This window comes from Aphanomyces astaci (assembly GCF_000520075.1).
Source record: "Aphanomyces astaci strain APO3 unplaced genomic scaffold supercont1.5, whole genome shotgun sequence".
Taxonomy (NCBI): domain Eukaryota; phylum Oomycota; class Saprolegniomycetes; order Saprolegniales; family Verrucalvaceae; genus Aphanomyces; species Aphanomyces astaci.
Genome location: NW_009798268.1, coordinates 588,945 through 613,125, shown reverse-complemented (window position 1 = coordinate 613,125; position 24,181 = coordinate 588,945). Strand labels below are relative to the sequence as shown.

Below are 24,181 nucleotides of genomic sequence, written 5' to 3'. Positions count from 1 at the left end.
TCGTGGACATCATATCGGCCGGTAACGCCGACAATAGGACAAAACACGCCCTCTTCGGTTTCCATCCCACCTTGCCGTTGTTCCCCATGTACTACAACAACCCTGCCAGATGGGCGTCCGTCGAAGCCGACTACAAGGTGTACATTGCGTCGGTGTTGCAGTTGGCTGGATACTCTGCCGAGCAAGCTGCGGCGGCCGTGCCTGTGATCATCCGTTTTGAGCTATCTCTGGCCGGTGCCACTGTCCGCAAGCGCGAAGATACGAAAGCCGTGGTCCCAGCGTACACTTCGTTCACGTTTCACGAACTGGACCAAAAGTACCCGCTGCTCGTCGGTTCGTGGCTCAAGGGCAACGGCTTCAACGTCCGCGACAAAAGCGGCGGGGCGACGGACTGGGTTGGGTTTTACAGCTTGAGCTACTTTGACAAGACTGAAGCGCTGTTGAAGAACACGTCATTGGAAGACCTCCGCACCATCGTGGAGTACAAGCTCATCCACGCCTCGTCCACCCACCTGACCCCTGAATTCCGCACGGCCAACTGGAACTTGTTCGGCAAGAAGATTGGTCGCCAAAAGACGGAACCTACTCGTGAAAATTTCTGCATGCATCAAGTGCACACCACCGTTGGGGAGCTCCTGGACAAGTACTATATGGACGCGGTGTGGCCGGCTAGCACGGCCAAGACGGCTGACGAAATGGTCAATGCCTTGAGATCTTCCTTCTCCACTGGTATTGCCACCGCGGACTGGTTGGACAACTCGACCCGCACCAACGCGCAAACCAAGTTGTCAAAGTTTGTGCACTTGCTGGGGGGGTCTGAGAAGTTGCAGGTGTACCCCACCTTGACGTTCGACTCGAAGGCGTACTTGAACAACCGCTGGAAGGTATCGCAAGTGAACCTCGACACCAACTTGAAGCTGAACGGCCAACCTGTGGACACGCGCAGCTTCGGCATGTCCCCCCAAATGACGAACGCGTACTACAGCACCCGCAATAGGGTCAGCCGAATTGCATTCCCAGCTGGCATTTTTCAAAACCCGTTCTTTGACGGCGAGTTCGATGCTGCTCAGAATTTTGGGGCCATCGGGATGGTTATCGGCCACGAAATCACCCATGGGTTTGACAGTACACGCCGTAACTTTGATGACGACGCCAACTTGAACCCGCAGTGGTCGAATGTCACCTCCGTTGCGTTCAACAACAAGGCTCAGTGCATCGTCGACCAGTACGCCAAGTTTGTCGTCAAGAGCGAAGTGAATGGCACTGTGTTGGGCAACCTCAACGGCAGCCTCACGTTGGACGAAAGCATTGCTGACAACGGCGGGCTCAAGACCAGTTTCCGAGCGTACCACGAGTACTTGAAGAAGTACCCATCGCAGTACACGGAAGAAACTGGGGACAAGTTGTTCTACTTGTCGTTCGCCCAAGCCTGGTGCTCCAAGAACTCGGACGCCCGCCTCACCGCGTCCTTGTCGGCCTCGTACCCGCCTAGTCGATTCCGCGTCACGGGGGCGTTGCAAAACAATGCCGAGTTCGCCCGAGTGTTCAAGTGCCCCACCAACTCGTACTTGAATCCGTCCAACAAGTGCTTGTTGTGGGAATAGAAGGGTTTACTACTGTAACTAGTTAGTAATAATGTAAATGAAATGTGTCGTTTTGTGAATGTTAGCATTTACCAGGACCTTACAGGTAGGTCTTTTCAGTGACTCCATGAAGCAAACTGCTTATAGATTGTAGTCGGGGACGGAAATGGCGTTGCTGGTAAAGTGTCTGTCTGTTGAGAAACATGACTTGGAGGGTCGTGCAGTTCTTGATTGGTCAAGGACTGCCAATCATATGCAGTTATCACGAAGCAGCAGTCTGTGAATTGGCAGTCAGATTTAAGGAGACGCGTTCGACTTCCGATTTTAGCAGATAAATGGGACGCGACCGCGAACGGACACTTGCAAAACCTCTCTTTATCGATTTGAGTCAGGTTGTTGGGTTGATTACTCAATATTCTGAGGCCTCGCTCGGAAATAATCCAGCATTTGCTCGAAAATAATGCACACCCCACAATAGCGCACGACTTGTCGCCACGACGATACAATCACCCCGCCATCACAGCACCCACCACAATACTGAACACGTCATGACCACACGACTTGCCGCCACAACGAAACCAGCAGCCACAATACAAGTTATCGCCTCTACAACCCTTTTCGTCATGACTACTGTACATGTACATACCGCCACCACATCACGTCTGCCACAACCACAAAACAACCCGAGTTCTCCGGTACACACAATTCACAAAATAATAAGGGTAAAGTGATTCATGTAATTCCTGGCCAGCTTGGCCTACTTTCTGAGTGCCATAACTCGTCACCAGGCTGCGAACACTGTAACGTTACATGCATTTTGATTGGTTAGGTACTATAGGAGCTTGTTTGAAGATCGCGACGAGGTTTATAACTTTATGCAGGTCCCATCATTTATATCGCATGGTTAATTTGCTCTTCGAATTTCTAAAATTGAAATTTTCCTATGTGACTGTGAATTTAAATCTTGGTCGGTAAGTCACTTGAATAATACCTAGTACATGCCTTATTCGGGTGACAAAATCCTCAGAACCTCGTAATAATGATATGAAATAAAGTGTTCAAGTAATTCAATTTAGAAGTGTAACTACTGATTTCCCCCCTTATTCGAAACGGTGCAATTTCAACACTTTCAAGAGTTTATAAACTATTGCAGGTATTATTTGTTAAAACAATGAAGCACAGCCAACTATTCATCACTAGGAGTCCCTACTTGCAGTCCCGCAATATGAGCGCTGAAAGCAGACAGGTCATCATCGACAATACCAGTGCGTGTCCAGCAATTCTGAACTGTTGGTATAGACATGGATCGCCACGCATTCTGTTTCATTGGCCTCAACCAATGGAACTTCGTACAAGCGCTCCTGACGGCCGGACATCACCAGCTCAATTTGGTCAAGGGCGTTTTGGAGCTGGCGCTGCTTGACCTTCGACTTGAACGCAACAATGATCCCTGCATCTTGAGGTTACAGGTAAGCAGTGGTATTCGTTGGCAGCATTTGAACTTTGATGTTTGTCAACAGCGTGTCGTCAAGGACGTGATGGGGAGGGGCGTTGTCCAACAGCATCGGGGTCTTGTTCCGCCATCCTTGCATTCATCGACATCACGCAGGTGTTGAATATGTCCCCATTCATCCATCCTTTCTTACTCGGCTGGTAGTAGAAACCCAACTCTCGCGCCGTACGGCCGTTGAAGCATCGTGGCTGAACGGCAGTTCCAATAAAGAGGAGGTCGACAACGTCAGAACCGTCCGCGTTCGTGGTAAGAGCAACGGTAATTCTCTTTTTAGATTTCTTTGTTCCTGGCACATGATTTCGTGTGATAGAGCGGTGCGGTGACATGCAGTAGAAGAATGCAGTCTCGTCCATGTTGTACACGTTGGCCTTATCGTAACCACTCGTTGTGTCTAGCATTTGCGCCTGGCGTTCTTGTACAGTTTCTGGCGTTGTTGAACCGGCCTCTCCATGCTGCAGTTTACTGGTAAGGCCATGTTTCCTTTGAAACTTGTATAGCCACCCTTTTAAGAACAATGGACGCTGCTGTGTAGGCAGTGCATGGCGTCGCAGAACACATTGGCTTGCTTTCGAATGAGCTCGCCAGTGATACACACTCCTAACTCCTCGCATCGCAGTACCCACTGAACCACCCTCGATTCGACGTCTGAAGTAGGACCTTACGGTCATTGGATCGTGCTTTTCTGTCGGCGGGTTGATTGCGCGTGGCGTGGCGGTGGATGATATTGCTAACAGTTGATTTGGCGGGTGTGGATGCGAGTCCAAATTGGGTTGCGGCCCACGTCCCCAACTCGGCATAGGAGCATTGAGGATTTTGTAAATGCTTAACATAAAGCTCGTGTTCCTCGTCCAATGTCAATCGCAATTTCATTTTGTTAACAGTAAAGTAAAGCAACCATAGACAACTTTCAAATATTAAATCTTACAAGTATTGCGGCCATCGCTCTTGTCACGCTTCTACATAATACTGCTGATTCATGAGCTGTAGTTTGACCGAAACGACACTGATACACCTGTACTTACCTCATCGGTCGATGCACAGGATTCGTGGCGGATCGGCAGCAGGTTCGTTTTACTCCAGTGCTTTTAGCCAATGAAAACAAGTTGGACAAATTGCAATAAAAATATTTTACAAATACCCGACTTGGACGATCATGATAATTTTCGGTCATTGTTGAACGATCCTGGGAAATACCCTTTAAAGTAACCTGCAACGTGATATGCGGCATGGCATAGACAGGTTGGATCCTGCTGGTATCCTGTTCTCCCATAGGTACACAAAATAAGCCGGATGCGCCTATGGATGGCCATAATACTTCCTCGTATTTACGCTCTACATGGCACATATGCGAGTACAATTCCGCATTAAAACAGTTCCACTGTTGTTTTGACCCGAAATACTGAATCATTGAGTGTTTTTTTATGGAACTTTCTATGCTCAGACCACCTCACCTCTTACAAGGACTGCATCGCTTGTGGTTAGCTATCTGTGCGCGTGCGCAGAGGAAGTCGCAGGAGAAGGTAGAATCAAGAATGAATTGATAGCGTTAAGACTACTAAGCTACGCGCAACCAACCATTGATGTATCATCGGGAGAACACCTTGGTCGCGCAAGTGGACATGTTAGTAAGCGAAAGGACACCTTGGACTGTCGACTAATAATCAGGTTCTCAACCAGATGATGGGCACGGTTACACCCTCCCCTACTTAAGACAGAACGTGCCATCATCACGTGGTCTGAAATGAGACGGAACTGTGACGTGACAGTTGAGATTGGCGATGACAGACGAAGGCAAGAAGCGCAAGGCGAGCGAAGTCGTCGAGGATGCCAACGGCAGCGGGAAGAGGCCGAAGCGTCGGCGCCACGAGTAGAGGTAGTGGACCTCACAGCCGAGTTGGACGACGACGACGGAATGGCGCCGACCGAGGTTGTGGCCGACGTGGCGTAGCGCAAGGCCGACTGGGAGGCCAAGGCGGCCGTGAAGCGCGAACGGTTTGGGCAGCTGGAGTAGTAAGCGGCTGCGGACTTGGTGAAAAGCGCTATGCATACAGTGGGCACCGAAGGTGTGCAGAAGCTGCTGGAGCAGCACTTGATACGGGAGGAGGCTTCCTAGAAGGCGAGAGCTGCCGAAGAGGCGAAAGCGAAGGCAAAGCACACAGAAGAGGCCAAATCGACTGACGAAGCAGCCAAGGAGGTGTGACTGGGACACCATGGGGTGATGGGGAACATCCCGACGCTTCAGGTGTCGAGCGAAATGAATAAAAGGCGAGCGTCAAGGGAACCGCCGTGAAGACGGTGGCCAAATTGAAAGGCGAAGTTGGTGGACCGGAGCGGACCAGCCTCGCTCGAGACGAAGTGTTCGAGCATGAGTTGGGTTTCCATTGGGATTGCTCGCGGATTTTCACGCCTGTCGAGTGAGCCGGCGTGGACTTGGACTATGTGCGTAACATTACGCGCCGCTTGACTGTGGTCATCGAGTTTGACGAAACTCGAGACAGCTGGGGGTATCGGACGGCCAACGTTGCTGTCGTGGAGCGGTACCTGCGCTTGTTTGCAAGCGACAACCGTTTGAGCTGCGGGTGCTATGGATGCTGCTGGCCTTGGAAGGCATGCAGCTAGTGAGGGTGAGTTTTCATCGGTTCGACGAATTCAAGAGCGCCAAGCGCGAGTTATATGAACGGGACCGCCTTGAGCGCTGGACGGTGGACGTGGGGTCGATCGATCTTTGCAATGACGAGACATTGCTGGAGTATCTTGTAGCGTTTGTGTGGACACTCGTCGGGCAAGGCAGCGGGTTGCATGGGCAGTTGCCGCTGACAGCTGGGTGATTGTCCAACTCGCTGTCTAATTTCGCCGGGGTGCGGCGACCGAAGCATGGGCGTTTGGACGACTATCGCGCGGATCGCCGCCCGCATAAATATGTTGCGCGAACCCAAGGTAAGGTCTCTGTGATGGAGTCTTCTGAATGTCAAGTTGTAGTTGGCCTGGCTCGCACAGCGAACTGCCAACCCGTCGCTGTCCATCGCAATCCCACGATCGCTGTCGCGCGGTTCGAGATCGTGTGGTCGATCGGCGGTGTCTGGGTGGTCACCTACTTGGGGTCAAGCCACGGGGTCGACCGCGGCGCAAGCGCAAGCCTGGTCGAGCGTGTGGGCTTCTACGACCGCGAGTTCATCGACGTGGTCGCGCGAAGATGCATAGGTGCGGGCAACTGCTGCGCAGGTGGCAGCGCGATTGTCTGCGGCTCGGCCGGTTAATCCGTTTGCGGGGTACAATTCGCCACCGGGGCCTCAGCGGGAACGTCAATTCACAGAGGCGGAGCGGCAAGCAGCCGCAGATTCTCAGGCGGGAGCGCGGGCGATTGCGGCTCCGTTGCAAGTGGTGGCGAAGTTGGTGCGTCCGATGTCGCGGGCGTCAACGCTAGGGACGCCGGAGGAGGAGGAGAAGTCGCCGCGGGATCCAGAGCATCGTTTGCCGTCGCTACATCGGTCGTAGATGTAGATTATGGGGGTAAATACCGTTTGAGTTTACTCACATAAAATTTTGGATGGGTCTGCCATGATATAACAGATCGAGTTTGTAGTTGGTCCGACTGACCATGCGGAGGACGGTAAAGGGGCCGTGCCAAGTACTGCGGAGCTTGACGTTGGAGGACATCCCGACTTCGCGGATACGGAAAGCATGGACGGGAACCGCCGACTTGTGGTGGAGGACTTGGTCGCCGGCAGCGAAAGTCGCGAGGTTGCAGCAACCATGTTTGTAGGCTTGAGTTCATTGGTGCTGCTGAGCGGCAGCGATGCTGTGATGAATCTGTTGCATGGTTGAGACGCGGTGGGTTAGGAAGCTCTGGATGGTCTAGAGGGTGCGGCTGGAGACGTTGTGGAGTACACCCGCAGAAGAGAGCCACGCAGTGATTCCTGTCTCATTTGAAACCGAACCGTCGAGCATCGGTGGAAAGCGGGGGTGTTGGAGATGACGGCGTAGTGGGGTGAAAAGCCAGTGGACGCCTGAACCGAGGCGTTATAAGTGAACCATGATGCCGGTGTTGCCGCGGGCGTCGCGCGGCAGGCGAAACATGAAATCCATGCTGACGGACGACCAAAGTTCGTCGGGATTAGGCAAGGGTTGGAGAGGCGCCCGAGAGGAGGTGGTGGCCTTAATGCGCTGGCAAGCGTCGCAATGAGCGACGTAGCGCACGATGGATTTGTACATGCGGGGCCACCAGTACGAACGCGCCAAGACCGCGTGCATTTTGTCGCGGCCAAATGGCCGCCACTGGGGGAGTCGTGGTACGACCGAAGGAGAGTGAGGCGCAGTTGCGCGTCACCGGGCACGACAATGCGCGTGGGCGAGGCCGCGGTGGGTTAGAACATCAAAAGCCCATCAGCCAAGGCAACGCGATGCAAGGCCAACGATGAACGGCGGTGTTTGGGAGAGACTGGGTCGGTGAGCGCCGCCAGGCACGACGAGCAATCAGCGTCAAGGGGGTACGCCGCGCGGATCCGATCGTGAAGACGGGACGACAAATGACCGATCGTGGTCAGTTTGATATCGGGACGCCGAGACAGGGTGTCGGCAAGGATGTTGTCCTTCCCGGGCTTGTACTGGACCAAAAAGGTGAAGTCGGAGAAGAACAAAATCCAGATCCATGCGCTGTGAGATGTGACGTGTGTTGGTCGCCGTGCGTAAGGACGCATGATCGGTGTAAACCACGAAGGGTTTAACGCCGAGGAGGCAGATTCGGAACTTGGTGAGGGCGCACTTGATGCAGAGAAGTTCCAAATCGTGAACTGGGTACGCCCGCTCAGCTGCGTGAAGTTGGCGGCCTTGGTAGGAGACCGGGCGAGGCGACCGGAGGCGTCGAACTGCATCAGGCAGCAGCCTATGGCAAACTGCGAAGCGTCGCAGACGACGGAAAAAGGTTTGTCGAAGTCCGGGAGCGCCAAGTTCGGGGCGCGTTAAAGGTTGGTTTTGAGGCCTTAGAAGGCCGACTGACAAGCGGAATCCCAAACCCAAGGAGCATCCTTGACGAGAAGCCGAAACAACGGCTGGGCGATGTCCGCAAAGTTGTGCGAGTATTTGTGGAGGTACGTTGCAAGGCCCAGCCAGCGACGAATATCCTTGACCGAGGAGGGAATAGGCCACTCCGAAATGGCCTTGATCTCGTCGGGATCAGCCCGACAACCTTTCACCCCCACCAAATCTCCCAGGACTGGGATTTCGTCAATACCAAACATGCATTTGGCGAGGTTGACGTAGAGTCCGTTGACACGGAGGACTTAAAACACCTGGCGGAGGTGGCCGCGGTGAACCTCGTGATCGGGTTGTGCGGTCGAAGCGCAGCTGTGGACGTAAATGTCGTCAAAGTACGACGGTGCGAAGTCGCGAAACGGGCGGAACTTCGCGGTGACCATGCATATGTCGCCGCGACCCTGTGGCATGACCAGCCACTCCCATAACATGCCACTCGGCGTGGAAACTGCCGTTGTAGTGACGTCGCACAGACGTATCAGGATTTGGTAAAAACCATCGCGTAGTTCGATGGTGGAGAAAATGGTAGATCGACCCATGTCGTCGATAATAACGTCTTAGCGGTGAATCGGCGTCTGTGCCGGAATCGTGGCCGCGTTCAATTTTTTAAAGGCATGTACAATACGCCATTCACCCCCGGGCTTCATCACACAGAAGGTCGGGCTGCTGTGAGAGGAAATGCTGTCGCGGACGTGACCCGCCGCCTTGCGGGCCGCGAAGAAGGCGTCGATAGCATCGACTTGGTCGCGAGGCAGCGGTAATTGCCGCGTGACGCAATACTTAGTGCCGGGCACGACGTCAATCTCGTGTTGAACGCCCTTGTCGACGGAGAGTCGGCAGGGCACCTCGTCAGGGAAGACGCAAACTCCTTGAGGAGGTCGTAATAGGCTATTCACAATAATGAGGTACTTCTATCCGAAATAGTGTTCATGATAATTAAATAGTGTCCGACGTGGAAATATCCGGATATTTGGTTTCAGACCGCCGAATTTCCAAGTTACTGCCAAACCTATTCAGGAAGCGCCAATCTGATCAAAAGATGTACATTATTCGAAATAACTGGACTTCTTACGACTTTTGAGCATCTCCAAGAATACTTATTTCCCATTGGCTGCCGACTAAATATATTGACATGTCGGAGTCAAAGGACACAACTGCAGGCACAAAGGCCTCTCAAAAGTACAAACATAGCAAAGTACTACATAGTAGAATCTATACATCGTTGGTAATTAAGGTCACCGTAACGATCGGTCGCCTTCAAACCAATCGTTCTTGACGAGTGGAGTTTTACCATTCAGTTCAAAGTCATTGAAATACTTGGACAGCGTTTGACAGGCTAAATCCTTCAAACTTTACTTAAAATTGCCACCTAACATATCTGAAGGTGATACCCTACACGATGCATCGCTAATGTGTCCTAAGATTTCGAGTAATTGCAAAAGTGCAGACCGGGGTTTCGGGGTAGGAAGAAACTAGTGGTAAATTACTCAATTACTCGATAAATGACAAGATGCTGCTACATTTTGGAAATCTGGCAGTCTTTTGGAAATGATTGGATATTTAATTTGTTCAGCGGCTATTGTGATGGCCATCCGTCACTGACAAGAATATGACTGATTTCGTTTGATGCCTAGTTTTATCCTGACTCGTCCTTAATCTCACGATACATCATGCAAACTGGTTTTACAGTCAAATATAGTGCTGGCAAAAAGTTTAGGACCACCCCCAATTTAGCACATAGCCACCCCCAATTTAGCACATAGAACGGAGATTCGTTGCAATGGGAGCAAATACACGACACTACAGCTACATTGAGGTGTGTGGGAGGCTTGGACAACAACCTTGCAAGCTCAAACCACATTATCCGCGCCAAATCAGAAAAAAACGTGATAATAAAAAAACGATCCTGGCAAAAAGTATAAAACTACTAAGCCCATGCTACTCAAAACTACAACAGTATTCTGACAAAAAAGGTATCAATACTTAATAAACCTTACGATCAGTAGATGGGTTAATAAGCATCAGATCAAGTAAATTGGAAATAACCCATGCGACTTCCAATAAAACTCACCACTTGATTAGAGATCGACTAACTGACGAACTACTCGATCTCCGACGTGATGTAGTATCACAATTTCACCCACTCATACTATTCGGAATTTTCCTACTACCTGATTCTTCGTACATTGTACTGACAAGTTACTAAGTCCACAACTTTCTTCAGCCGTCTCACATCGTTTTCGGAGGTGAATCGATCCTGTTCGTACCCAAAACGTGTGCAAGTTGATTTCATGGTGACATATACGAAGCTGGTGTGCAAGCACATTGAATTTAACATGAGTTCGTACTGTAATCGTTGCGGTATCCCTCCTCCACAAGTGAGCCTACCACCACCAAAGTATTGACCGAAATATTACGTTTTATGATAAAATCTTTGAGATCCCAAGATGAGTACATTTTATGTTTCGCCAAAAATGTACTTATTAAGGAGATTCAATTAAAACCTGCATTAAAAACACAAAGTAGGTTATACGTGTATCCACATCATCGAGGTTGGCGCCCAAATCTGCACCTTTGGGGGGAATCAGCTTGTTGCAATTCACTTCCCCTCACTTCCCATTTCGCCAGACATGCCTATGAACACCAACGCCGTACTCAACCGTCTCCAAGACCAAGCAGTGCGAGATCAATCCTACCTTGAGTCATGTCTGCATGACTTTGGTGAGGTCTCGCACTTGCGTGACGACTGCGAGGACCCCCCCGAAAACCCAATGATGGACAAGTTCTTGATCGACTTGGGCTCTGAGGGTATTAGATCTATGACCAACTTTACCGTCACCGAGTTCGAGTCGCTGTGGGCAATGGTGGACGATGCTATGAACACTGCGTGGATGGAAGGTCGTGGCCGGCGCTCAACGACTAGCCCTAAGGACGCGCTATTTATGGCCCTCACCGTGTTGAAACACTTTTCAACATGGGAAAAGCACGCAGCTGACTTTGGGTACAAAGCACCAACCTTCGAGAAGCTCATCATGCGCGTCCTACACGCTGTTCAGCCTGTGCTCTACGGCGAATTGATTCGAGTTCCATCCATGTCCGACCTGTCCAACTCGGATCGACGATTTGACCATTTTACGTTCGCGTTGTATGCAGTCGACGTGAAGTTTCAGCCTGCACAGCGTCCAACGGGACGCTTCGCGGAGCAGAAACATTACTTCAGCGGGAAGCACCATCTATACGGTTACAAGATCGAGGCAAGCGTGTCACCGGAAGGCCGATGTGTCGCAATATCCGAGAGCTTCCCAGGATCTGTGCATGACCTGACGATATTGCACACCCGCACTGCCATTCACGAGACCAACCTGTTGAAGTCAGCGGGTGAGCAGGATGTGCCAGACTATGGTGAGTTGAGTACGCAGTACCAGGGGTCGTGGGCGTGTTTGGTCGACATGGGCCACATCGGAATTGCCCACTCGCTGCGGGGTATTCATCCGAAGCGTCGCCCGGTGCACGGCGTATTGGATGCCCATGACATGGATCGAAACCACGACATCTCCTCCGATCGGGTGGTTGTGGAGAACTTTTTCGGTCGCGTGTACACTCTCTGGAAGATTTCCTTGGCTACGTACACGTGGGGCGAGAAAAACTACAACACGATCCAGCGCACGAAGTTCGCATTGACGAACTTCCACCTCTCGTTGATGCCATTGCGCGCGGAGGACGAAGGGTTTTACAGGTCTGTAATTGCTCGTTACGAGCAGATGGCAAATGAGAAGAAGCGCAAGCGCAGTGAAGCTCAACGTCGCTATCGTTTGAATCGCCAAGAGCGATTGTCCATTGACAGCAACCGCGCTACACGCTATCCGTCGCCATCGATGAATCGTTCGAACAGCAACTATTCGATGATGGATGAATACTATTAATAAAACGTGTTTGCTGATCGATTTGATTTGGTTCCATAGGATTTAAATGATCGGCTACTGCATTTTTGATCAGTAACCTAGTCTCTTTCGAAGTTGCTGAGTTCTTGATTAAAATAGATATATCTAATTAGTAGCAAAGTGCATGCATATTTTGACATTTACTGATGAATTAAAAAACTACTTCGGAAGCACTACAGTCCAATTGTATTAATATCAGAAATATTGGAAGTTAGTCAGCTGCTGGTTTAAAGATGTAATGCCTGTCTGGCAACATCCTGAAAACGCCATTTTGGGCGTCAAAACTCCGTTTTGGACCCGATAACTCCATTTTGAGAGATAACCCCGTTTTGGGATATTTGTTGTCGCGTCTGGTAATAGTTGGACAGCTCAACTAATAATGGCGTTTTGGTCCACGAAATGGACTTTTGAAAATACACCTCACGAGGTGTATTTCGTAACGCCAATTTGAATTTACGCGCGCAATGCCGATCGCCAGCATTTTCCTTGGATCCGCCGCATGGTGGATGGCAAACTACGTTGTCAAGGAACCTTGCCACACTTCTGCCTTGAAAGCAGAGGAGTGGATTGCTGAGCTCTTAGGTGGCAACCCGAGACGGTTCCGAAAGCAACTGCGTATCCTTCCAAGCACCTTCCTGTCATTGCTGGACGTTCTCCAGAGACAACACTCACTCAAGCCGAGCAGATTCGTGTCTGCCAGAGAAAAGTTGGCAACCTTTCTCTTCATCTGTGGCCATGGGGCATCCAATCGCGACGCTCAAGAGCGATTTCAACGCAGTGGGTGGACGATCGCCCAGTCCATCAACGAGGTACTCGTAGTTAATCTGCTCATTTGATTTGATTGAATAGGTTATTGCATCACTATTGCATTTGTACCCAAGCGTTGTTGTCCCTCCTTCCAAGGACATCCCCTTCGAGATCCACTCCAATCCGAAGATGTTTCCCTTTTTTGCAAAGTGCGTTGGAGCCCTCGACGGCACACACATCCGTGCGACGCCTCCACAAGTTGGTGGAAAGCCTTTTCGGAATCGAAAGGGCTATCTCAGCCAAAACGTCCTTGCGGCGTGCACATTCGATATGCGGTTCGTGTACGTCCTTGCGGGCTCATCCTCGGATGGAAGAGTACTTGACGATGCTTTGACGGAAGGCTTTTCCATTCCAAATGGGAAGATGTTCTTAGGTACTATTTTGTTTGACAATATCGTATAATGTTGTCTAGGTGACGCTGGATATGAACTTAAGACCAACTTGATGACCCCATACCGTGGCGTGCGTTACCATCTGCGCGAATGGAGTGCTAGTAATCAGCGGCCTCAAAACGCAAAGGAGCTTTTCAACCTTCGGCACGCCCAACAACGCAACTGCGTTGAGCACATCTTTGGTGTCTTCTGGACATGCAGCCAGAATACCCGTTTCAAACCCATTTGCATCTCGTTTACGCCCTCTGCGGGCTACACAACATCATCACGGAACTCGAAAGCGAAGGCCGACGAAGCCAAGAAAAAGCGTGACCGTCGGCTCATGCGACGGAGAGCGAATCGGCAAAATCGACGTGCGGTTGTCATTGCGGAAGAACTTCCATCTGAAGCAACTAACTTGAGAGACGGCATTGCGAGAGCTATGTGGCAGCAGTACACAAATTTCATTGGAGAAAATAATCAAACCAATTGATTGACACATTTTTAGCTACCCATGCATTACGAGCTGCCCCACGAAGAGCCATGAATATGGTTGCATTGAACCCCTCACCCATCATGTCCACCAATCGTACGATGTCGTCGCCGTCCAATTCATCGTAGTTGTCCATAAGGCACTCGATAGCCGCTGTAACACGGTCATGGGGGCTGCTTTGGCCATGAACTTTGGCTGCTTCAACGTCGACAAGTTTGGATATCGCGTCGCCGATTACAGCACCGGCGCTTCGACGGTCACATTTGGGTGGTTGTTTCTTCATCTTCTTCGCTGGAGGCGATTCAACTTCGGAGTTGGACTCCGACTCATTTTCGATGTCGGAGAGCGCCGGTCTGCGAAGCCGATCGCATCTTGGAAGGGTTACATTGGGGCTGGAGAGGGGTGAGCTGCTGTTTGAAACAAGAGCCATGGAATTGCTCCTTTCCTCACTTGCTCGAGCGTCCGGTGGAGGTTTCACTCCAGGAGGCAGACCGGAGAAACGTCCGTCCGCGTACGCTTTATCAAGAAGGAGTGCCAGACTGTCAAATAACGGGAACGGTGTGACACGAAACTTCTTGCAATTCGGTTTTGCCTGCCAAGGAAGACTATGAGTAATGAAATATGTTGTACGCAGTACCGCAAGCACGGGTGCCCATACGTCATTGGGTGCGGTGGGCAGTCCTTGATCGCTGTTCCAACCAAAGCCGGAGTTGTCGCGCAGATATTTGACGTCCTTGTAGTCTTTCTTCAGCTACAATGTTGTAAGATCTCTGCTTGAGTTCATGATGCATACCCATTGGACTAGGGATTTGATTTGCGTCACGAGATATGCCACGGCAAACCGATCGTTGAACCCGCTCGTGACTATGGCCCAAGCCTCCTTCTTGAAACCGGAGTCGGGCCTTCTTCCGTTTTGCACTTGGACTTGAAGAGCTGTGATAATGAACTCATCGCGCTCTGCTGTCCACGTCGCTCGTATGCCTTGCAGCGACGACATTTTCCGAAAAGTGATTGTGTTCTGTCAATTCCCCGCCAAGTGTATGCATTCTGACAAGAGATATTTGTTCTAGCATTGAGTATGATCGCGAAATATGTCTATTCGATTATAGGGGTCACAGAAGTATGACTGATCGGCGCATATTTTGGTCTGTCTGGCAAAACTTCGCTCCAACTCGAAGCAAAATGGCATTATCTCCATTCTGACGTTTTCAAAGTTTCACCAATTTGGGCAAGATCAAAATGTCGTTTTCGCCCATTTTGTTGCCAAACGGACCCTTAGTTTTACCACCTTGCAGCTCCAAGACACTTACGCAGCGTCTTGACCAATGTTGTCCCACGCCTTGAAAATTGCTGTCTTGAGTTCTTCCTTCGTCGAAAATTGACGCCCATGAGCATACACAGCTCGCGCAAGCAGACCCCACATCTTTTCAATTGGATTCAAGTCAGGGGACTTCGATGGCCACTTCATGACACGCAAACCTTGCTCGGCCAAAAAGGCTGTGGTCTCTTTGGATGCATGGATGGATGCGTTATCGTGCTGGAACTCGCAGACTCGCCCAAAATTTATACCCACAAAGGGAAACAAGTACTCAGACAGTGTGTCTACGTACGCAGAGCTGTTCTGGTTCCCCTCCAAAATGGCCAGCTGATTCTCCCCTTTGAACATAATCCACCCCACACCATGACACTGCCACCACCAGATTGTCGCTTAGAAAAATTCGTTTTTCCTTGCGCAAATCGTGCCAGTAAAACTTCAAGCTGTCCGGTCCGTCAAGGTTGAACTTTTTCTCGTAGCTAAATTCGACGGTCGCCCATTTTTGATCGTCCCAGGTTACCTTTTCGCGGGCTCAAACACCCGTTCAACCTTGTGTTGTGGGGTCAGGAATTGTGAGGCCATGACCTTCATGTACTCAAGGTGTTGGGCACTTAGAAGAAGTTGGCGAGCACGGCGTGGCTTAATTCTTAGGTCGCAGTGGTTCACAAGCTCCCAGGAACTCAGGAATGAGTTGGAAGCAGTCCGCAAGTGGTGGCGCACGTCGCTCGGTGTGACCTTTGGTGGTCGTCCAGGGCGCTTGTTCTTGTTGTAAGCTGCTGGGTTGCTTAGAAACAGAGCTATGTCACTTCGAGAGCGTCCTACGAGTCTTTCAATCTCTCGTAGGCTCTTTCCAACGGCGCTCAGTGCCAAAACCATGGCTCTCTCCTCCTCAGACAACTTGGGACCCACTGGCATGACTTCGTGGCGTTTTGAAACAAAACAAAGGCGGGAATCAATTAACAGTAAACTGAATCTGGGGAGTCTAAAAAACGTACTCTTGTGGCTAAAAGACGGTGGAAAGTACATAAAAAACGTTGTGGTTTTATACTTTGCCAGTACCGTTTTTTTATTATCACGTTTTTTTCTGATTTGGCGTTCGCGGTCGCACTCCCGTACACTCCATATTTCAATAATTGTATGGGAAACCTCCAATACATAGTTAATCTTCCCGTACAATTGTTCGATTGTGCGGGAGAGTCTCCCATTCTCAAAAGACACGACTAGCTACCATGGCGCAAAGCGAAAAGCGCCGCAACTGGTCGTGGGACGAGGACAAGGTTTTGCTGATTCAAGCAGCCACAGATGTGGTTTGAGCTTGCTAGGTTGTTGTCCAAGCCTCCCACACACCTCACTGTAGCTGTAGTGTCGTGTATTTGCTCTCATTGCAACGCATCTCTGCTAAATTGGGGGGTGGTCCTAAACTTTTTGGTTTCCGGAAAACGAAACGATCTAACCGGACGCTTGTTCTCACTGTCAACACACTGCTTTGGCGACAACGAGCAAGAATGTGGATCTACCAAGCTGCAAAGCAAGTTCAGGAGAAGGTGCAGGAGCGCGCGACGAGCATTGTCGCGCAAGTGCAAGATGAAGCCCAGTTGCTTCTGAAGACGATGAGTCAAGCGCAAACGAACCCCGTGGACGAGGTACACAAGCCCAGACGTACGCCGAACTCCTTTCATGTGATGTTAGATCATCTTTGAAGAACTGGACGACTACAAGGCCTTTCAAGAAGTGTTCGACTTGGACTTGAAGACTGACGATGTTGCATCTATCTTGCAAAAGGACGAGTTCATCGCAGACTTGCACACGGCGCTCGTTCCGGAACAATTGGCGTACAAGGAGTTCTGGACGCGGTAACAACATCCCCCACTTCGCCACCTCCAATCTCACAGTGGTTAGGTATTACTTTCGCCAATTTTTGCAACTGCAACAAGAGGAAGAGCAGGCGAAGCGCGACGAGGAACGTCGCGTGCAGCTCGAGAAGGAGCGCGAGGCGCGGGAACTTCACCTGAAGGAAGCAGCCGAGGCGTCCGCCCAAGCGGAGCGAGATCGCGCCGAACAACAAGCCAAGGAAATGGACGTCCAGATATGGAAAGATCAAGTCGCGTCGCTTCAAGAAGTGATTTCCAGTTTGGAAAGTGCTGATGCGTCCAACCACCAACTGCTAGCCGACGACTACGAGACAAAGCTGACGCAAATGACGACTCAAATCGACGACGCGAGGGCCATGGGGTACGAAGAAGGCATTGCAGAGAGCGAGCAAATTGTGAAGTCCATCCGCGACAGTGCGCAACTCGAGTTGAAAGAGTTCGAAGCGTACATGTTGACCCTGGCCACGCCATCCAACGAGGCCATGCCTCCACCGCCGCTGTTTGTGTCGACTCACCTAGCTCAAACCATTTGGGCGTTGCATGCGACAAGTCGCGACGGGCCCAGCACTGCTCCCGTGCCGCAGGATGATCGCCTGTCGTCGGACGTGGAGTCGCTGCGACGGGAGAACGACGCGCTCAAGAAAGTGGCCGAGAGTGCGCAGGAAGGGCTCAAAGAATTGGATATGTGGAAAGCGCGCGCGGTCAAAATGAAAAAACTCAAGGATGAAACGGACGCTGCGGCTAAGAAACACGACGACGAGTTGAAAGCAGCGATCGCAACTGCGTTTGAAGACGGACTGTCCAAGGGCAAAGCCGCCATGGCCTTCGAAATCGACGCCCTCCACGCCAAGTTGGAGCAGCACCAAGCCGAAATTGCAGCCCTCACCCAGAAGCTGGCACCCTCTTCTGCCGCTGGTCCTGTGGACGCTGTGCTTACTCCAGGGGATGCCGGTGGCGATGATGGGGCAGCTGATGGGGGCCGCCGGGGTGACGACTGGGGAGAATGGGACTAATTAGGTTCCAAACTCAATATATGACTCGTTCGTGTTTTGCTACGACTGGTGCTGCAGTTGCATGCGTAGGTTTTCGCGCTTCAAGCTCTCGTACGAATCTTTGGCGGGGTCCCAGTTCGGCAAAATGTACATGACACGAGGCCGTGGAGGAGGCCGCGCGCGCATGTCGAGCGTGTCTTGTTCGTGAAATGCTTCAAAGCACGACGTGGTGTACTCGCCAAACGTTTTGGCGCACAGGTGCACTTGGCACGTGAGGCACTTCTTGGTGGTCGTCAATTCACGGCGGCGGCCGCTGGTGCTGTCGGAGAAGCACATGACGCAGCTGCCCTTGGGGCCACTGAGCACGCGGTGTGGGTACGTCGAGTTGAGCCGGATGTCTCGGCCGACCTTGGAGTTGTAGAACCGCCGACGGCCTACCTTTGGGATCTCCGGGAGGTTCGTCGGGGGCAACACGACCACCTACAAAGCATAAGAACATACACTTCAGATCCCGACGGTCGGACGGACACGCGGTGGAGGACGGATGGGCTGGGGAACTGGATGCGACGAGGCGGCATTCTGTGACGTGGTGTGTCAACGACGTTCGAGCAATGGCAACGAACCTCTGCAGGCGACTGCGATGCACCCGACGACAAGTGAGATGGTTTCGAGGCGATGCTGTCGATCGAAGTGGACTTGGCAAGAAGTTCCTGTGGTGTGGTGGCAGTGGGTTAATAGTACATTGGGTAGGGCCAACACCATTTTCATTCGAGGACCTACATGGATAGCTCGAAGCAGTTTGACTCGATGACCATACGCCCATATTTTCAAGTCGTCTCGAAGGATTTCGTTCGTAAGCGTGGACAGCACATCTACACAGGTCGAGTTCAGGCACTTGTGCACAACATAACTATCATCGATCGAGGGCCTCCCACCTCCGGTGATCTCATTCACAGAGAATGTCTAAGCGTAGCATAGTCAGCACACTTTGAAATACATCGTCGCACATGCAGCTCCTACCTCTTTGAAGTTGTCAAAGCCAGCTTCACCGAGCCACAGGACTACTTGCTCACAAGTCCATTCGGTGACGACAGTCATCGACGTGCCAGCATGAATTGTGACATTTACGAACTGTTTATCCGGTCCGGATAACGCGTCTTCTTCGCACCAACCGTCGCTACGGACACAGAACTTTAAGTGCGAAATCCAAATGACCATATCAAGCGTTCAACTTAACGAGTACTAACGTTAGCCAAAGGATGCCGCTCGTATGTCGGACTATTAAGCTCGATTCTGCATCACGTTGCTATTCGTCACTTAACGCCTGTATGTACCGTTTACTTCCGGGGTTTTTGACTGATTTCGGCCAAAATCTTGGAGGTCAAGAGCGTCATGACGGTGCTTTCTTCAGGCGTAATGTTTCCCGCGGCCGTCCATCGAACTCGGCCTTTGGCGTCTACCAACTGCACGTATCCGACAAATGTGTTGGTCATGTCCATGGCCGCGCGGAATTCGTTGCATTCGCCATAATAGACCAGGGTCAAACCGTACTGCGACTCGGGCACTTTGGTGCGCAACCCCTTGCGAATCATGCCCGGAAAGAGGCGGACATACCATTCTTCGATGATGTTGAGCTGCACGATCTGAACCATCGAGTTGTCCTCGCCAAGGGCATTTTCAAACGCCTGCCGCCAACCCGCCAGGTTGTCGAACCCCGAGTTCTTGAAGCACGTGAGAAGCAACGTCAGCTTTCCGCCCGTGAGATTCTTTACGTCGTAGTCGGACCCGTTCAAGTTTTGGACTTTGAGCGAGGGCACTTCGGGGGCCTGGGCGACTGGGGTCAGCTCCATCTTGGACACCTAGCGCACACAATCAACAACTCGGACTGGACGATGCCTCGTGCATACCACAACTTTGCCATCCGTGTCGTTGTACTCCTTCATTTCTTTGAATTTGTTGGGCATGTACACCTTGGGTTTCTTCGCATCGATGTCTTGCATCATTTCGTCCATGGTCTTCATGGCAACTCTCCAGTTTTCAACGACGGACTTGTCGGCTTTATACTTGAGTGGCCCTACGCGGATCATGTCAGAGATGGCGTCAGAAGGCACACGATATGTGTACCATCGGTGGGCTTCGACACAAGCTTTGGTCGAGGTGGTAGCACATACGGCGCCTTATCGCTATCACTCGTCATGCCTCGACTGGACATGAGACCAGTTGTAGACAAGCTGGTCGCGCATAGAAAGGTGGGGCCAACAGCATGTCGTTTTGCGGCTCTGGTCAACATGTTGGTGGATCAAAGACCGATGGTGCGGAAACGAAATTTTAACGTTTTCGTGAAAAAATGCGCAATAATTTCATTTTTATCAAAATGGAGAATGGTATGTGGCATACTCCTGATTATTACCCAATCAGAGTGCATTATGGTTTCTTTGCCAGACGAAACTGGGTCAATTTGCCCACTAGGCACTGCAAGATGCTCACGAGCTGTGTCGCTCAGCCCAGCCAGTAGGGTAGTCATAGGAGCAACTCCGATTTAAATTGCGGTGCATTTACTCGTACCAACCGTGCTTCTGCTAGCACCTCACTGAGATGTCCATGCTTGCAATTGATTGGTGAACATATTTCAAATTCTAGTCAATGATTGGTTCCTCTATTTTTCCGTAGATCACAAAACGAATTAAAATGGCCGATTTGCCGCCTTGCAGTAAAAATTTGCCGTTTCCGGTAGATACCAGTACTACAGTAGTTAGTACCTTTGCATCATTGGGGTTGCCAAAACTGCATATCTGACCCCAAAAACGATAAAATAGCGTTTACTTTCGCACCATTGGGGGTGATGGTAGTTCTACCCATCATTTCCTCATTTAGACTTGGAATCTTGGTTTCGGCCAGAGTATACAAAACAACGACTAATAATAAGGAAACATGATAATGAGGCACTCGAGAGTACGATGAGTCGCTAACATGAGCATTTAGCTGATGCTGGACAATGAGTCGCTAACATGAGCATTTAGCTGATGCTGGCGTAAAATTATTTTTGTATCTCGCACAATCATTTATTGCAATTGTCCAGCGCTTGGAAAATAAATAGTTTTCTGCATTTTTTCGTCAATTATTTTTTCCCATACCCTGGGTGACGTGCACCATAGGAAATCCAGGAAGTGACTTTAGAAGCTCAACGCCCATGTGATTACTTGACTTTTGCCACGACGCAAAACTACTGTAGTACGGGTATCTCCACTAATGTTGTTACGATGCGGTAGAGAAGCAGAGCCTAGCGCAATATAACGATCCTATTGGCCAATTATTTCACGTCACTATCATATACTACGTAGTAATTCGACAAAACCTTGGTCATCAAAAAGATGCCTTGGAATGAATTTAGAAATATCCCAACGTAATTTTGATTTCGTTCAAATTAAAAAGCGTTTACTTCGAAGTATAATTAACAGTAAAGAAAGAAAATCACGATATTAATAGTAGTATCAAACTATTCAACATTGAATTGACATGTGAGCTACCAAAACTACAGTCAACCGTGTAGTACAATCACGGAAACTCATGAAACTTTATAGCGGAATCCGTGAAAAGCGCAGCTCTCACGGAATTGGATAATCATAAGAAGTAGAGGTTATCCGAACAGGAGGGGTTGCATTCGGTGGTTTCGTGTGCTGTGCGCAGGTGGAGAGGCCAACCACGAGCGACCATTCCTCCAACATCTAGTCATGAAGTCTTGGGGGAGCTCGCGTGCAACTTGCTTAAAGTTCCTGGCTTCTCTTGCCAGGAACTCGAAGTTGACGGCAAGAAAACATCGCACAGGTTCCACCTGATCCTCGACAACCACGAAAAGTTCCAGAAGGATTCTGTGTATTTGTATGGTGTTGGCCGACGGTAGGAATGTGCGAGCAGAAGTCTGCGATGACGGGCAGGCTTCGCGAAGCGAGAACGCTTGACAACCATGACAAGTTCTTACACAGGAGGCTGCGGGAAATAATCAACTCTACGATCCTCAAACGATATGGCAGTACGTTGTTCATCATCACCATACAACACGCTAGAATCAAATCGACTTCAGCCTGAGGAAGAAAGCAGCGGTCACTACTTTTAATTGCCATTTTGAAGGATTGGCATCTTTCTCAATCTATTGCGCTGACTTGCTGGACTCCACACTACGCGGTTGCATAACGTTTATTAGGGCCCGTCTGGATACCACTTTTATTGAGAAATATCGCGATAATTTTGCAAAATATTCAAGAATCTCAGCGACCTCAATTTGGCGTGTCTGGATGCCACTTCTTGACCAAGTTATATTCCATAATTTTATCAGAAATATCGTGAAAACCACAAGAAATAATATTCTACTCATGAGTAGAATATTTTGACGATATTGACATTGCGATTTGAATTGTGGGGCATTTCGGAATGAGAAAGGCCATATTGACAGTGCGCGTTGAATTGACAGGACATTTCGGAATGAGAAAGGCCATCGTGATTGCCTTCCTAAGACGTCGATGGCTCATCCGCCGCCGCCTGGCCAAGGAACTCTTCGCCAGACAGATGGAGTACCACTACCTCGCCTTCGTCCACAAGACACCAAAGAGGACGTCCATCCATCCTCAGTGGTCCTCTCTGGGTGGACGAAGTCCTCTGCAGCTCTGCACTATCCTCTGACTGGCTGTTCATTTCCGACCTTTCTTTTATTCTACATCCAGACACACCACCCCAAAATCACCCCCTTGGATCTTGAAACCCAAGAATTTCCTGCAATGTCGAAAAATGTTTTTTATTCAATATTCCAATATCCCATAATATTGGTGGGTGGCATCCAGACGGGCCCTAAATTATGACATCCTCATTTTATATTAAAAATACGTAACGGTATTCTCGTGGAATGTAGTGTGGATTTGGATACTTTTCCAAACAGCATCGTAACTGGCGGCCAAAATTTGAAGTCCATACTACGTATACGTTTTGAACAGCGAATACAAAGTAGCCTTGCATCAAAACTCGACGACTCCTTTGTCTAGACATACGTTTATCCTCGCTTATGTCGCCAACGATGGCTATGTTCGTCGTTTCCCGCAGTCTCCAGACAGCATATATTGCAAAGTAGCTGATTCGTTAATAGGGAGATTTCGCAATTCACTGTCAATCCGTGTTCGCGATTTTCTGAGAAAAGGACAGTGGTACTGTTTCAGGAGCGAACAAGACGTGCCCCGAGAATCATTGTGACGTTTATTGAAGTTTCACGGGTAGAAACTGTCGTCCACCTCAAAACGTAACTTTGCAATTTACCTCGTCTTGACCTGATGGCCAACATTCTTGCGTTCCTCACGGTGTTTGCCGCCATGGCCAGTGCGACAGTGAACCAAACCGACGACCACCGGGCTCATATTTACGACTTCGAAGTACGTGCAATAACCGTGATTTTCTTGGTACATGACAAGTCCAACCCGTCGCCCCAGCCAAGGGACCCGCATTTGGGAATTAGGTCGACAGATATATCAACCAACCGAAGTGTAGCCCGGCAAGCACTTGGGGCACACAACCAACTCCCATTTTTCGCACTTGTCCTGCCGTGGTCCATTTGGCAGCGTTGGAACATGCCGCTGTCGTTGAGCGAGTCGCCAAACTTCCACGGGTACCCAACCCCCCGGCCGTATTCACTGTTGCGGCAAAACAGTCCTTGGGCGGCGAGCCCAGCGGGGCAGATCGAGTGGCAGTCGAGGCCTTTGCGGGTCGTGCCCACTGGACACTTGTCGTAGCACAGCAGACCCAGGCGCTTTTGTCCGGCGGCTCACGATTCCGGCACACGGCCGCGTGTCCGCGTTGCCTTCCAGCAAAAATATGAGGCCGTTTCGAGCTGGCGGTCGTCGGTTTGGTTCACGGTCGCACTGGTCATGGCGGCAAACGCAGTGAGGAAGCAAGAATGTTGGCCATCAGGTCAAAGCGAGGTGAATTGCAAAGTTACCTCTTGAGTTGGACGACGCGCGCGCCTCCAGTTTCTACCCGTGAAAAAACTCCAATAAACGTCACAATGATACTCGGGGCACTTCTTGTCGTACTTGAAAGGGGTGCCCCAGCCTTGAGACCTTGGTCGAGGAGTCTTGCCGACGCAAACAGGCTCGTAAGGAGCTCTAACGAGGTGGCACATTAGTGGGAAAAAGTCGGACAGGATATACAGGAACCAAGTGATCGTCGGACCGTTTGTCCGACTTTCTTGTTCGTTGTAATATTTTTTATATACAAAAGCGAAGT

At 50.3% G+C, this 24,181-nt stretch overlaps 9 protein-coding genes across 9 annotated transcripts; 5 read left to right on the top strand and 4 right to left on the bottom strand.

Moving 5' to 3' along the window:
* Window positions 1-86: 86 nt before the first annotated feature.
* H257_02980 (hypothetical protein) lies at window positions 87-1,604 on the top strand (the record flags this gene model as incomplete). The annotated part of the gene is made up of 1 exon (XM_009826850.1): window positions 87-1,604. The coding sequence occupies one exon, from the start codon at window positions 87-89 to the stop codon at window positions 1,602-1,604; it is 1,518 nt and encodes a 505-aa protein (XP_009825152.1).
* A 4,366-nt stretch (window positions 1,605-5,970) lies between these two features.
* H257_02979 (hypothetical protein) lies at window positions 5,971-6,921 on the top strand (the record flags this gene model as incomplete). The annotated part of the gene is made up of 4 exons (XM_009826849.1): window positions 5,971-6,033; window positions 6,076-6,243; window positions 6,298-6,565; window positions 6,680-6,921. The coding sequence occupies 4 exons, from the start codon at window positions 5,971-5,973 to the stop codon at window positions 6,919-6,921; spliced, it is 741 nt and encodes a 246-aa protein (XP_009825151.1).
* Window positions 6,922-10,757: 3,836 nt separating this feature from the next.
* On the top strand, window positions 10,758-12,050 carry H257_02978 (hypothetical protein; the record flags this gene model as incomplete). Its single annotated transcript, XM_009826848.1, has 1 exon — window positions 10,758-12,050. One exon carries the CDS (start codon window positions 10,758-10,760, stop codon window positions 12,048-12,050), a length of 1,293 nt encoding a protein of 430 aa, XP_009825150.1.
* Window positions 12,051-12,532: 482 nt separating this feature from the next.
* Window positions 12,533-13,579, top strand: H257_02977 (hypothetical protein; the record flags this gene model as incomplete). Its single annotated transcript, XM_009826847.1, has 2 exons — window positions 12,533-12,877; window positions 13,469-13,579. 2 exons carry the CDS (start codon window positions 12,533-12,535, stop codon window positions 13,577-13,579), a joined length of 456 nt encoding a protein of 151 aa, XP_009825149.1.
* A 131-nt stretch (window positions 13,580-13,710) lies between these two features.
* On the bottom strand, window positions 13,711-14,736 carry H257_02976 (hypothetical protein; the record flags this gene model as incomplete). Its single annotated transcript, XM_009826846.1, has 3 exons — window positions 13,711-14,331; window positions 14,377-14,490; window positions 14,533-14,736. 3 exons carry the CDS (start codon window positions 14,734-14,736, stop codon window positions 13,711-13,713), a joined length of 939 nt encoding a protein of 312 aa, XP_009825148.1.
* A 2,213-nt stretch (window positions 14,737-16,949) lies between these two features.
* H257_02975 (hypothetical protein) lies at window positions 16,950-17,396 on the bottom strand (the record flags this gene model as incomplete). Its single annotated transcript, XM_009826845.1, has 1 exon — window positions 16,950-17,396. The coding sequence occupies one exon, from the start codon at window positions 17,394-17,396 to the stop codon at window positions 16,950-16,952; it is 447 nt and encodes a 148-aa protein (XP_009825147.1).
* A 581-nt stretch (window positions 17,397-17,977) lies between these two features.
* On the bottom strand, window positions 17,978-19,015 carry H257_02974 (hypothetical protein; the record flags this gene model as incomplete). Its single annotated transcript, XM_009826844.1, has 6 exons — window positions 17,978-18,397; window positions 18,446-18,496; window positions 18,541-18,627; window positions 18,698-18,789; window positions 18,853-18,880; window positions 18,938-19,015. 6 exons carry the CDS (start codon window positions 19,013-19,015, stop codon window positions 17,978-17,980), a joined length of 756 nt encoding a protein of 251 aa, XP_009825146.1.
* A 106-nt stretch (window positions 19,016-19,121) lies between these two features.
* H257_02973 (hypothetical protein) lies at window positions 19,122-20,233 on the bottom strand. The gene is made up of 3 exons (XM_009826843.1): window positions 20,042-20,233; window positions 19,825-19,991; window positions 19,122-19,776 (listed from the first exon to the last, which is right to left on the bottom strand). The coding sequence occupies exons 1-3, from the start codon at window positions 20,205-20,207 to the stop codon at window positions 19,255-19,257; spliced, it is 855 nt and encodes a 284-aa protein (XP_009825145.1). The 5' UTR covers window positions 20,208-20,233; the 3' UTR covers window positions 19,122-19,254.
* Window positions 20,234-23,218: 2,985 nt separating this feature from the next.
* H257_02972 (hypothetical protein) lies at window positions 23,219-24,015 on the top strand. Its single transcript, XM_009826842.1, has 2 exons — window positions 23,219-23,331; window positions 23,389-24,015. The coding sequence occupies exons 1-2, from the start codon at window positions 23,233-23,235 to the stop codon at window positions 23,686-23,688; spliced, it is 399 nt and encodes a 132-aa protein (XP_009825144.1). The 5' UTR covers window positions 23,219-23,232; the 3' UTR covers window positions 23,689-24,015.
* Window positions 24,016-24,181: the final 166 nt, after the last annotated feature.